The sequence below is a fragment of the Miniopterus natalensis genome, chromosome 1 (genome assembly GCF_054644295.1).
Source record: "Miniopterus natalensis isolate mMinNat1 chromosome 1, mMinNat1.hap1, whole genome shotgun sequence".
NCBI lineage: Eukaryota > Metazoa > Chordata > Mammalia > Chiroptera > Miniopteridae > Miniopterus > Miniopterus natalensis.
The window spans coordinates 171,159,869-171,174,919 of record NC_142081.1 but is presented as its reverse complement, the minus strand read 5'-3'; the positions used below and the strand labels follow the sequence as shown (position 1 = coordinate 171,174,919).

General features: G+C 39.2%; 1 protein-coding gene across 3 annotated transcripts in view; it reads left to right on the top strand.

The window, feature by feature from the left end:
* The window catches only part of CRACD (capping protein inhibiting regulator of actin dynamics), a 207,017-nt gene that overhangs the window by 100,911 nt on the left and 91,055 nt on the right, over nt 1-15,051 (top strand). For all 3 annotated transcript variants that reach the window (XM_087827279.1, XM_087827282.1, XM_087827289.1), the window contains one exon: nt 8,881-8,964. In XM_087827279.1, the coding sequence (XP_087683405.1) occupies nt 8,898-8,964 (67 nt within the window). In that variant the 5' untranslated portion in view covers nt 8,881-8,897. The remainder of the gene's footprint in view (nt 1-8,880; nt 8,965-15,051) is intronic.

Here is a 15,051-nt window from a genome sequence, read left to right as displayed (position 1 = left end):
AAAAGCTGCCTCTCTTCCAAAGATGCTTCTACTCTGTGTTGAAATCAATTTTTTTTTTTTTTTTAATGCTGAAAGTGTGTGGAAAGAGCAGGGTCTTTATATTTTTCTACCGAATTAAAAGACCTCCAGGTGTCGTCTGATGTCACCACCTCTCCCCAGAACACAGCTAGATCCCAAGGGCCTGCCAGGGGGCTCGAGGTCCAGTAAACACAGGTGCACCCCATCGACTTCTGATGATCTGGCTGGCACTTTGCAACTGCAGGTAAACAGTTGCTGCTGCTGCTGATGGTGAACAGCCAAGCAAGTCAGGGGTCACTGGTTTGAATTACTTCCCGGCTACAGACATTCTGGGAAAATACGAGGCTTTTCACAGGAAAGGTGACGAATATTAGAATTTAGAAGCTTATTTAATCCCTCTTCTCACTGTGGAATAGAAATAACATCCTCTTCATTTCCCAGTAGTGGTAGATTGTTGACCAATGAGAAACAGTGAGGCCTTTAGTTACAAAATATTTTATTATAAAATATTTACTAATTTGTTTTTGTTCAGGTGAAATTCACATAACATGAAATTGACCATTTTAAAGTTGAACAATTCATCAGCATTTAGTACATTTATAGGGTACAGCCACCACCTCTATCTCATTCCAAAACGTTTTTATCACCCCAAAATAGAGCATCGTACCCCTTAAGCAGTTACTCCCCTCAACGACCCTGGCAATCACCCGCCTGTTTCCTGTCTCTGTGGATTTACCTGTTCTAGCTATTTCATCTAAATGGAATCAAACACTATCTCATTCCCTGTGTTTGGTGAGACATTTATTTTTAATTACGAGTCATTTATGTTTTCAGTCTTCCCTTATGGTTACTTCGGGAGAGCTGGGGTGCTATGGGAGTGTTGACTTCTCTTTAATTAGAATCTCCAAGAAGAAAATCTCTTCAGGAATACCTTCTTCAGGTTTATTGCTGGTGGGTTTCTCTTTATGAGACAAGTAGTGCTTTAGAATTGAGTTACTTAGTTTGCAAGGATATGAAGAATTCAGCTTAGTTTCATTTCTATCCTGAGACTCAACCTCCTCCAGCACCTTCTCCTCCCATCTCCAATTTATGTCATTGTCTAGTGGTCTGAACACCAGTTTATCCCATCATCCAAATGAACCTGTAATTGATATTTTGGCATTGGGATAGCTAGAGATTATATTGCTAGCCTAAGCAGCAAAGCATAGTCTCCCCCTCCAGGGAGTTAAATGATACCAACCATTGAAGATGAAAATTTGAGAAATACTTTACACTCTCATCTCTTGGGGAGGCTGATTGTCCCCCCTCTTCTCTTCTCTCCTCTGTGAAATAGAGGCTGCTCAGGGAGGGCTCTGGGATACAGCACAGGCTTGAAATGAGATTCCTCTCTCCATCTGCCAGACGTAACCCAAGATGAGTTGCACAGATGAAGCTGGCAGAGAAATAGGGAACTGGATGGCATACAAGTTTCTGAGGGGACCGAAATTCTAGTTAAATCCTTTTGCAGGGGCAAAAGAACCTGCTGGTCTAATAATGCAAAACCCAAGAATTAAGTTGGTGCACTGCTAGTGGTTTCAGCCAGTGCAACCTCTGTGAGTCTCTTTAGACCCCCTGGGAGTGTTATTAACATGCACTGTGGGATGACAGTTAAATACAGGGCAAATTATGGCTTGTCTCCTTCAAATGATGATTATCAGGTACTGGGTTATGTGCTAGGTATGACTTAATCATCAACTATCTGCTCCAAAATACCTCTTCCAGGAGCCTGAAAATAGCACCTTTAGGGTAATAATGGGTTTGACAACATAACAGCAGAGTGAAGGATGGGGTGGGGTGGGGCGTTTTTCTTGACTCCTTTCCCCTCTCTAGGTCCCTCCCTCCCTCCTCCTTTCTCTCATCTCTCCCTCTCTCCACTAGCAAGTATGGAACTTGTTATGTGCCAGACCCCTTGCTGGGGGTTAAGGATATGCAAGGACCCTGCCATGCAGGAGTTCTTGGTGGCTCCCGCTTTCCCTTCCTCTGCCCACTGCATCATGTTCTCCTGCTGTTACCGAGAACTGTAGTTGTGTGTTTGCCTGTCGCCCAGAGCAGGAAGTAGCTTCTAAAGGCCAGAATCCTTCCTGCCTTTGAACCATTGGATCTACCGTTGCCCAAGCAGAACTTTATTGAATTGAATCCAGATATGTAAACAGATAACCGGATAAAATGTGATTAGTGATATTTGAGAGAGTTTTACACAGAGTGCCCGGGAAGCAGAAAGGGCAGAGTAAACAACTGCCAAAGGGAGCGGGGCCTCCCAGAGGTGTCATTTGAGCCGTCTGGGAAGATGAGAAGGTGTTTGCCAGACAAGCAAGGGGGGCGCACATTCTCAAGGTCACACCTCCACGAATGTTTTTTGGGAGGGGCCCTTCGATGCTCTAAATCCTGCCCTTTCTTTCTTTAATGAAACTTCAGGAAATAACTGCTTGATTTGCCAGTAGCTTTGGATTAAGCCCAGGGACAGCATAGGCTTTCTCTTCCAGAAAGTCACAGCCTTCTTTCTTCTAGGGGCTGGAAAGTCACAGCCTTGTTTCTTCCAGCACCAGAAATTCTGTTGCATTCTTTACCCCTAAAATGCCACCTATTCCAGTCTTCCTTTTCCTTATTGAAATAAGTGGGGGGAAAATTATTTCCTTTCTAAGTTGGAGCCAAGTGGAGCCAAGGTTTCACTTTAGAGGGGAGGAAATCTTTTCCCTTTTGCCCTTCTAGGTTCTTTGGCTGGCCTAATGATTAAATTGACATAAAACAGATTAACAGGAGAAAAACAAATTTAATTTGGTACATGCAGGAGCCCCAGGGAAACATGAAAGGCACACAGACCATCTGACTGGAGGCTTGTCTGCCCCCCTGAGCTCAGGAGAAGGGGTTTGGATTTGAGACTTCAAAGGGGAGGAAAGTGGCTCACAGAAGATGGGAAGAGCAATTTTTGTTAAACAAATGTTTGCCGTGTCATGAAGATAAATCTTTTTTTATATAACAAGTTTTCTCTGGTCACAGCTCTCTTCCTGGTGCAGGACCCCTATCTAAATTCTTTTGGGCAGTTAAGGGAAAGGTAAAAAGCTCTTCCTGAGTCTACTGGGCCCTGATTGTCTTCAGCTGGAAATAATCCACATGCCAAAGTGGCACATTCTGGGGCGGCCTGCCTAAGTCTGATAGCTTCCATGAACCTTTCACCATTTCAGCAGGCGTACACTGAATGCCTCCCACAGAAAAGGCTCTGCTCCGGAGTCTAGGCTTCCAAAGAGCAAACAGTGAGACAGTTTCTGCTCCCAAGGAGACTTGACACCAAACAGGAAGCTAATGTCAGCACAGCCTCTCTACTGTTTACTAGGAAAGCAAAGTCTTTTGGTTACATCTGTGCACACAGAATTGGCACTGAAACTTCTAAAATAGGTGATGGTGATAGAAAAAAGAAAAAACACAAATGTTTTCAATTTAAAACAAATAAATAAATAAATAGATGACCCTGTTTCTAAACTGAAGTTCAGAGGTCCAAGGAATAATGAAGAAAGCTACACTTACCACTGGAAGATTTACCAGAAAAAGGAAGAAACATCTTCACCCTAAAATTTATTGGACACATATTTTAAGAAACCTTAGAAAGTCTATTCCATGCAGAAAAATAGCCCCAAAAGGGGCATTTAAGACTGAACTTAAATTTCACATTAAGTATTTGGTTATATATACTTACGTATTTCAAAAACATCTATGTATTATTTTGTTTTTATTTATTTTTGATGAATATTGGTGTCTTTTTGTGACTTACTAATTTTCTAGAGCTGGAACCCCAAATTTAGAATTCTGATTACCACACAGATCAGTTTGTGTTTTACCAAGGATTGTCTTGCTTTTCTTATCTAGGAACAACTAAGTTCTCGAATTGGGTAGTGCCCGTATTAGAGACGGTTGCTCACCCTGATGCCACGATTTCAGAATGCCTTCCCTCTCCTCTCTTTCTCTGTCTCTCCTGGCAATACCTTAGTTGTCCATAAAGGACAAATTCAAATGCCAGCTCTGTCATAATCCATTCTCTGACACCCATAACATAAATCCTTAAATCCTTAATCCTTTGTTTCCCAAAGTAGGTTCCATGAACAGTAAATTCTGAGGAATGTTAAAAGATAGTCCTTAAAATGTCGGTGGTCCAGTTTAAACAAAGTTAAACAGGATTCTTTATTATAGGACTTGTCAAACTGTAGGCGTCGAGAAGGAAGTACAGTGAATAATGCTTCCCAAAATTATTTGACCACAGAAACCTGGATAATTTTTCTCAGGAGTTGTATTAGTTTCCTGTTTGCTGCTATAACAAATTATCATGAAGTTAGTGGCTCAAAACAGCACAAGTTTATTATCTTACAATTCTGGAGGTAAAAGCCTAAAATGAGACAGCAGGGCTGAGTTCCTTCTGGACACTTGAGGTGAGAATCCCTTTCCTGTATTCTCTAGCTCCTGGAGGCCACTGCTTTCCTTGGCTTGTCGCCCCTTCCTCCATCTTCAAAGCCAGCAATGTAGCATTTTCTAATCTCTCTCTTTTTCTGACCCCTGCTTCTGTCATGGCATCTCCTCCTGTGACTCCTGACATTCTTGCCTCCCTTTTAAAAGGATGGTTGTGATTGCATTGGGCCTACCTGGAAAATCCAGGATAATCTTTCCATCTCAGCATTCTTACCTTAATTAAATCTGCAAAGTCCCTTTGCCATGGAAGGTAACATAGTCACAGTTTGCGGGGATTAGAGACTGGCCAACTCTGAGGGGGCGAATATTCTGCCTATCCCAGGACATGTGTTCTGCAGCAGTTAGGGAAAGAATCCCTTCACTCCTCGATGGATATCTGGGTAGAACACCACAACCATGACTTATAACGTTATTTCTAAAGACAAATAAGTTGTGATGCAAAACAAATTCACGTCTGATGCACAACCATGGATAACTCTGAGCTGTTGTATAGCAACCTCAGCAATCATATCAGTAAAGATCACTAATGGCCTTACTGTACACGAATCTGCTTAACCTCTCTTCTCTCACAGCCCAAGGTATATAGTCCTTGTTTTCACACTACATCAGACAAATCATGTGATAAAAATGCCCAATAGGGGTTTTTTTTCCTGTCAGAGTTTTTCAAGACCTTTTTAAGTCTATATAAACATGAACCTACTATACACTGAAAAAAGAGCAAAACTGATCATTTTGTAATGAGTTCTCAGTCTTTGTTCAAGGTGTACTGTGCTGGCATTCTTACTTTTAACCGTGCCATGCCCACTGACCCACAGACCTCAACAAGATTCTCCAGTAGTGGGGTCTGAGGAGGGCATGAGACAAGTGTTAAAACAGAAACCAAGTATATGAGGAGGTTAATAATGTTGTGAAGACTTGTGGGAATAGGTTGACTGTGAGAAAGAGTAGAGAAATGAACCAGAGAAGAAAAGAAAGCTGACCAAGGGACAGGAAAATGCCCTAAAATCTAATGGGTCATGTTTTAAAAGGCTTTGGGAAAAATACAAAACATAAATGCTATCCTATGCAGAGGAAACTAATAATCTAAGGAAGGTATTTGATTTCAAATAAGCAGAGCGAGAAGGCTTTTAACCAGTCTCAAAAAAAGTGAACTTTAGCTTACAAAATATAAGCATAAAAGATCTTTGAAATTCCATGTAGAATTACGATGATATCCAACACTAAAGGGGAGTGGTATAGGATTGATTAATATCAGCCTCCCTTCACGGGCAACAGTGTCTCATAAAACCATGAGTTCCTCCAGGGCAGGGACAACCTCTGAATAATCGTAGAGTCCCCACCCCTAGCAGATAGTTTGACATGTTGCCATCATGTTTGTTGAGCACCAACTAAAATGATTGCAGAGTTGGTTCCTTCCTGCACATCCCAGCACTGATTCATTTGGAGGAAATTATTTGAAAGAAACTGACAAGAAAAGGGGTGTAAGAGAAAAGAAAGATAAAAAAGCATGATATGAAGTACACTATTGAGATTTTCAAAAGACACATCTTGAAATTTTCTTCATTCCCAAATTGTTCATTTACTACATTATATAATTTCCCACCAGAAAACATACGCACTATGAGTGCTTACAACAAAAATATACTGAGATTCAGATGCTGATATTAAGTAATGAGAATCATTCTTCAACTAAATCACAAGTTGCTACTTCTTGTCTGCTGTTGTATACATGATCTCAAGAAACCATTTGAAAATAATCTGATTGGCAAAAACTAAATCAAGAATATTGCCCAGTCAGCCATGGCTCAGCCGTTAAGCATCGACCTAGGATCCAGGCGATCGGGGTTCGATTCCCGGTCAGGGCACATGCCCGGGTTGGGGGCTCGACCCCCAGTTGGGGGTTTGCAGGAGGCAGTCGATCAGTGACTCTCTCATCATTGATGTTTCTATCTCTATCCCTCTCCCTTCCTCTCTCTGAAATCAACAAAAACATATATTCTTTAAAAAAGATTGTTTATGGCTACTATGTTTTATTTAGAAGATCAGGAAGAAGAGAGTCTGTTTTTTTATATTCTAGTAATAGAGCATTCTCTGCCATGCTTCTGTTGAGGTTATAAATTTCCAGGGGCCAGATTATGATTTACACTTCTTTTCTTTTTTTTAATCCTTACTGGGAACATGTTTTTTAAATTGATTTTAGAGAGGAAGGGGAGAGAGAGAGAGAAATATCGACGTGAGAGAGAAACATTGATCTGTTACCTTTAGTACGTGCCCTGACTGGGAATTGAACCTGCAACCTTTTGGTGTATGGATGATACTAAACCAGCTGAGCCACCTGCATGTGCTTCTTTTTTTATCCTCAAGTTACGTAGTTTAATGTTGTGGATTTGATGGGCATTCAGTGAGTAGTTGATGACTTGGATTAAATGGGAAAATGTACAAATATGAGCACTGTAAAAGTCAGTGTGGATAGGCATAAAATGATGAGAAAAACATTCCCATATACAGTGAACTCTGTTGATATGTTTTCCCAGCTCTTTGCTAACATTCCATGATCAGATCAGTAAATTATAAAAGGACAAATTCACAGTCAATGCTTAGCAGAATGCAGTGGCAATAGATCCTATAATAAAAAACATGGAACTGATTTCAGGCCAATCTAATAAAGGACATTTGTAAGTCAGGCCCAGGAAATTGCATTCAAGAGTAATATTGTGACATTCACAGCAATATGATAGTGGTTACAAATTTTTAAAAAATAGTGAAGCTTCAGAATCTCCAGTTCTTCAGTGATAATGGGATTTCAGGTTACCACTAACAGAGTAATTAAGCTTAAGGAAGCAGCTAAGAGATACATAAAAGGAATCAAAATTGAGTAAGGATCCATAAATAAGGAGTACTTTCAAAATGAAAAGCGAAAACATGGGGAAAAGGGTTAGTTCCCTGAAGGCTGATTGACCTCCTCCAGTGGGTTGAACCTCTTGGATAGATCTGGCCAAGTCTAAATGGAGAGATGACATTTGTGTTGAGACTGTGTTTAATTGTCATAGCAATAAATTCAATAACATTAAGAGAAGGATGGAAGTAATAAATTTAGGAATTTTTAAAGAGACTTTTGCTGTAATGCTGATAAAAGGTATAAGAAAATTATTCATTTTCAGCTTTCTGTTTGAGATGTTTCATGAGTGGTGTGATTCCCAGGATAAGACTCACCTTGGAAAGGAACAGACCGTGAAGAGGATATTTTGAGTTTAAGGAAATAGTTCATACTATGATACAGAAGTAGGGGGGATATACAACTTGTTTAGTATAGCCACTGTGCCAGGACTGGTCGTTTCAGGGCACACAAGGGAGCATATTTCACACATGGCTATAAATATGTAGAGAAAAGATGCACAAATACTGTACAGCTGATAAGAGCTATACAAGTTACAGAGATCAAAACTTGAAAATTGAGAAATAAATGCTTCAGAAATGTACTTGAAAAAGTATAAGAAAGGCTAAAATAAGACATTGTGGTAGTAAGACAATTTAGATGATTATACCAAGTAGGAAGATGGATACCAAAGGAACCTATGGGCATAAGCTAGGAAAGCACATGGAATTTAATTTTTCTAAAGAAACAGAGCTTAAAATGAAAATGTGTTATACCTGGCAAAGCAGGAAGATAAAAACTGACCTTATATAATTTAAATATTTCAAAAATTATGTTTGCCTTAGTTTGTCAGTGCAGGATATTTTTTCTCTGAAAATAAATATCTGAACAGAATTTTGAATTATTTGAAAAATAATGCAGGAACAAAAGACTGATGATGATGATATAAACCTATTGTGCCGTCGTAAAATATTATGAAAAATTAGATGGTAATAGAATACAAATTGTTGGATATCGAGAGCATTTTGAAACAGAAGAGATGAGATGCGAGAGGGTTATCCGTTTGGCTAGATATATTTTTCTTATGCATAGTTTGGGAATTCTGTAGTTTCATCCAGTGTAAACACTGACTCTATTAATGCTAAAAAGGAAAGCGTCCCTGAACTAATCCTGCCTTTCCTTTCCAGGTATGAGGAATGCAGTCCATTTCTCCCCAGTGCAGGGGTCAACGATTTTGATGGAGACTATAATTCGGTGAATGTGCAGTTGTTATAGACTGTGAAATGTAATCATAATTTCAGTGTTTTATTACAGGTTTCACTGTGTTCCCTCCATCTCGCCCATTTTATGACATATCGTATGCATTCACATGCCAAAAGATAAAGTCATTTCTTTCACGGAAGTGGGAGATGTAGCTTTAAGTGTGGGGCACTCTTCCCCCCATTTTCATAAGGTTTGTGCTCACAGGTTGCATGCTGTGCTTTTTATTTCAGTAACATTTAACACAACCATGGCCATGGAGGAAATTAAACTTACACAGAATGTCCATAATGAGGCTCTGAGTGCTGATGTTTCAGGTATGGTACAATCTCTGAATTGCACATTAAAGAGACAGAAGCCGTCTTTTCTCCTCTGTTTTCAGTGTATAAAAGTACCTGGATTTAACCATAAATAAGTTGTCCATTAACCTCCACTGTCTGGGGCACAGCAGAGGCGCCCAGACGTAAGCAAAGCAAAGCAGAGGCAGCTAGAACAGGTGCCGTTCACCCTCCAACTTAGGGGAAGTTTCTCAGGCTTTTGCTCTGCACTTAGAGAGTCTTTCTTTACAAATACTTCTGTCCTGCTTGGTCATCCCATTTCCCTTTTCACAGGCACAAGAGGCCTGCGCTGAGTTAGGAGAAGGAATTGTGAGAATCAGACTCCCCGACCTAATAAGAAGTGACAGTTAAAAATGTGAAAGGAGGCAGAATACTTATTTATTGCTTATTATTTTTATTTTATCATTTTTATTTTATTTTGTTTTATGGAAGGGTCAGTGATGTGGAGGAAGGCTGATGGTGGTCATGCCAGATGAGCATTAAGTCTGCACACAAATCTGAGACTGGGTCGCCTCTGAACTAGGCCAGCACCCAGATCTTCCCACACGCCCCACTCCACCGCTATTTTAAAATAGGCACAAACATGTTTTAAGGCAGAAAAGGGCCATTCATTGGAACAGGCCATCCTGTCTACTTCAGTTTCTCAAGACACCATTTTATTGCATCTTAGCTTCATAGTAATAGTCCTTAAACAGCAACAACAGTTTAGATTCTGTTCACTCTATAATCTGTTATAGAAAAATTTCTATTTAAAATGCTTTTGTTTTAAAACATTTTGATACTGAGGGATAACATTTAGCCTCATCCTTCAATAAAACCACATAAATGAGAATTAACATAATGCATCGAATGAGCCTTAAAATACATCTGTTTTTATTACTACTGATCAGAACATTTTGATTTTGAATTCCCATTTCAATTTTATTTTCAAAATTCCTTCAAATGTGTTACATGGAAACTACCAATGATTGGATTTACCTTGCCTTTCTTGGCAGAGGTAAAAGGGATACGTGTATACTAGTTCATTCTTGCTGTTATACTAGTTCATTCTTGCTGGTTAGTTTCCTGGGTGTTACATGCTTTTGTTTTATTTTATGCAGAGCAGTTTCTCTCCCCACCAAAAAAATGGTAGGTTGAAATTAGCTTATTTGGATGTTACACACTTTTCTCTTTTGGAAAATAGATATCAAAATCAGGGTAAATGAGAGCTTTGGAGAATGCTGCATCACGCTCTCAGTAAACGTCACTTCCTGCCTTACCCACAGCTCACCCACACACACCCTTGGCCAACATGACTCTACACTGTGCTCGTGAAAGCCTGGCCCCAGGATAATTTATGTGACTCAGACTGTGAAGCTTTTACTACCTCTCTAGGAGGTTACAAAGTCTATTAGATCTTATTTCCTTATTGTGCAGGTTGAATTGTTTTTAAGAAATGTATTTTATTTATCTTGTTTAGATGATTCCCTTGACTATATTATTTCTTATCTTTCCTCATTGTAAATCACAAATTTACTTTGCTGTGATTCATCTACACAGTTCTACAGTTATTTGTTGTTATTTAGAGTATAAAGGATTTATTCCTCAAATTTCTCTTATCTGAACTCCAAATAAACCAGATTTAATTTTGGGTTAGGAAGAAAAAATATACATACTGCCATAACATATAATAGCAGTACACCTGCCATATAGTTTAAGCTGTCATTTCTTTGAGACGTGAGAAATTGGGCAGCCCATTGACCACTTTCACCTGAGGGAATTTGTGTTAGCATAGGTCTTTCACATTAGATGTTGACTCAGTATTTAATTGGGGAAGAAACAGACCCATAATGATCTCATTTCTACTCTCCTGTAATACTGCAAGAAATTTCTGTCTGTTTCTTAGATGGGTTGGGGGTAATAGTTAGAATGGAAATCTGAAGGGGAGGGAGGGAGGAAGGAAGGAAGAGCTGAACTGCTTAGTACCTATGAAAAAATAGATACATAAAACCTCTATAAGCAGACCTCTGGTTCTCTACTTAGGAGGTTTTCTTTACCTACAGTGTGCCAGGCACTGTGCTCTAACGATACTTCACAAGTATTTTTTCCTTTGGGGCCATGTTCTTTTAGTGTCCACAGGATAGAAAAGAAAAATTTTCCCCATCCCAATGCTGACTTAAAAAAAAAAAAAAAAGGCAGAATAGATTTGTGCCCTTAGAGTTGAAGGGGAAAATAAATGGCATAGATAACATACTTTAAAATGAGACCGGTGTGTGGACCTTAGGGGACCAGTTTTTGGTGACTGGCAATTCAGAATTAGTATCACCTGAAGAGCCATAGACTTAGGTCCAGTCAAAAGTTTCCTGCGTTTTTCATTCATCCAATGGGTCCCCTTGTATTTTATTGGCTTCTGGGTTTTTGTTTGCTTTGGTGGGCTCCTCAGCTCTTCCAGAGCAGAGTGGCATTGTGGGGAGGTCGGTCTCCACAGCTTGATGCATAGCAGACAAGACAGATCCTAAAGACAGTTGTCTAGTCTCAGGTGCTCCCCCTAAGTTACACTGTCAGGGGAAGATCTGAAAGAGCAGCCACTTGAATGAGAAGTAGCCCAAAACACTACTATCAAGATAGCAAACTGAAAGGAGAAGAAATGCTGAAATTTTGTGGCAAATGTTGTTTAGGTCTTTTTTATGCTTTTAGCAGCACGTTGATTTGGGCGAGAGCAATGGGCTTGGTTAGAGAGACCCTGCTATTTCTTTATGCCCTTCCTTTGAAGCCTAACAGTATTGGCGTGATTTATGCCTCCCCCTCTAAGAACTTCTCAAGTTTCCTTTCAGAAAGAAGCATTCTCTCCCCTGAGCACCCAAGAACAAATTTCACAGCGCTGAAAGTTAATTTAAACTTCTTTTACGATCCCAAGTTGGGGGTACTGGCCCTTTCCACAGACCAGACCCGCCATAACACAGTAATATTCTTCTCTTCCCATTTATCATTTGGGAATAAAAATGGATTTTCTTATTATTTCCTTTCAAAGAGTAAGAAACTTTAAAACATTCAGAAGTCTATTTTTTCCCCAAATTCATTTTAATGAAACAGTTTCACTTGCTCTTGCTATTACTCTGGCTCCTTGTCTAGCATCCTAGACGCACTATTTGTTGCACATTCTCCCTTTCTTTTTGGCTTAGCACGTAGACAGAAAGTCCTAAAAGAGCAGCCCGCCCCCAGAGCCCTCTCATCCATCACATTACACTAGCGATAAATGGAGCTAATTTATCCTCTGTGGGTTTTTAATTAACCTAGAACATCTTTTTTCTATTAAATAGTTCTGCATGTGGAATTTTCATTAATTATCAGCTGGGACCCCAGAGCCAAGCCAGAATTGAAAGAGAAGGAATGGCTATTTCCCTCCCAACATTAACTTCGTAATCCTAAGAACCGGAGTGAGAGCAAAGATCACTCTACACAGGGTCTGTAAGTTGTTCTAGGATAAAAGTCACCCAGAAGTTTTTAATATGCTGACACTCATTTCACTTATACTTCAAGAAGCCACTTTTACCCTGGCTGGTGTGGCTCAGTTGGGCATCATCTCATCCCGTGCACCAAAAGGTTGCCAGTTTGATTCCCACTCAGGGCACATACCTGGGTTGTAGGCTCAAGTCCTGATAGGGGGCCTGCAGCAGGTAGCCCATTGATGTTTAGCTCTCACATCAATGTTTTTCTCCCTCTCTCTCCCTCACCTTTCCCCTCTCTCTAAAAATCAATTTTTTAAAAATCTTAAAAATAAAAAGCCACTTTAAACTGCTCATCAGATATCCTTGCCAAGAACAAGGGGTTGCAAACAGGTTTGCCATACTGTAGCTTTTATATATTCTACTACCTTCCAGAATTTCCAACATAAAATGAATGGAAAATTAATAAAGAATGAACTATAGTTGTTTTTTTTTAAATACACCTTTTTAGAGCAGTTTTTAAGTTCACAGCAAAATTGAGCAGAAAGTACAGAGTTCCCATGTACTTCTTGCCCTCACAGTGTAATACTTTCACTTAAAATCTTACTTTTAGAAAATTACCAATTTTATTGAAATACAATACACATATCATAAAATTACCATTTGAAAGTGTACGATTCTGTGTGTGTTCGTATATTCATGGAGTTATGCAACCATCACCACTCTCTAATTTCAGAATTAAAATTTACTTTTAAGTGATGAAATTAAAATACCACTTAGAAAACTTAAAGAAAAGGACAACAGACATCCCCCAAACTCACCATTCAAATCAAACTCTTGTCATTTTTTGTATATTTATTTTTTTTTGCATCCAGATAATTTTACAATGATGAAGGTGTCCTATGCACTTATTTTAAAATTTTCTTGGGAGGATTAATGGCTCTGTCTCTTTAATGCTGCTCACAGTGTGATGAGGTGTGCTGTGATTCTTACTGCTGTGTGTACACATGAAACTATTCAAGTAAAGAACATAACTTCATGGCTGTGTATGCTGTGGTGTGGTGCTTTCTGTTCAGCCATCTCTCTTGGTATTTGAGCATTCCAGAGTACTATTACAGCTTTAGACATTTGCTCATTAGTAGTGGATAGATGTCTTTTATTTCTCTGTGCTAGGGTGTGAAAACATTGAAACTTTACATTAATTAATAAAACTGATTTGTCCTTAGATGATGCTGTTCCCTGAGACTAAGGGCAGACTCAGCACTGGACATGTTGCAGGAGTGATTTTAACTAGCATCAGTGGGAGGGACCAAGAGAAACCAGTCAATAAAAACATAGACAGTGGATCTGGACACATTTACAGGAGTGTCATGAAGGGCCAAAAAAAATGTGAAAAGATGCTCTGGAGATGTGAATGAAAACATTTTTTCTAGAATCGGATTAAGAATGTTTGAAAAAATTGATAATGTTAAGTGCAATAAGGATGTGGCAAATGGGATACTTATAAGCTCTGAGAGTGTAATTGATCAACCTTTAAGAAGCTAACCTGATGGCATTTATTAAGATTTAAAAAGTCTGTCTTCTTTCATTGAAGAATAGCACTCTTGAGAATTTTGCAGAAGTGACATGATAGCATTATATAAAAAAAGACATGTACAGAGACGTTCACTGAAGCCTTGTTTGCAGTAGCAAGAAATTGGAAACAATCTATTGCTCAGCAATAGGAAACTTGGCTAAAGAAATCATGGTTCAGACTGTCATTAAAAAGGGTGAGGTACATATATATGTACTTCTCAGTGCAGATGTACGTGATACACTTTTATGTGAAAAAGTGGAAATATAATAGCCCTTTTATTTTAAAAAAGAGTGCATTTGTACATAAGTCTGTTTTGTGTAGGAAAACTAGGATATGTGTAGGATAGTCTGTTTATGTGTAGGATAATTTACTTTTTATCTTATATGATTTTTCAATTGATTGGATTATGAGTGATTTTTACTTTTTAAAAAAAAATTATCTTTATTGTTGAAAGTATAACAGATGTCCCCCTTTCCCCCCACTGATGCCCTCCACCTTGCATCCACCCCACCCCCAGGCCTTCCCCAAACTATTGTCTGTGTCCATGAGTTATGCATATATGCATATAAGTTCTCCTTCCCTCTGAGATTCATCAGTCCATTCCATGCTTCTATGTCTCTGAATCTATTTTGTTCATTAATTTATTTTGTTCATTATGTGATTTTTACTTTTTTTTCCTCCTGTGTTCTTCAAACCCAAAATACACGTCGCGTGGCCAAGAATCTGGCTCTGGTTACCTTAGCCTCACCTCCTGACCAGAGATATCATGTTATTGAGGGAGGGCACATAGATAGTATCCCAACCCTCCTCCTCTCCTTTTTTGGTGTCATCTAGTACCTACCTCCTAACGGGTCTACTGGCCTTTTAAACCTAGGGACAAAACTACTCTTTGAGGATGAGGCACAGGTGTTGTAGGGGAGGAAAAAGCTTTTTTTTCTACTACCATCCTAGGTTCTCTGTCTGGGGCCCTATCAATTAGACTGATGAAAGACAGAGTAACAAGAGAAAAACAAGTTTATTAACACATGCATTGTGCTTACACATGGGAATACCTAGATATGGGTA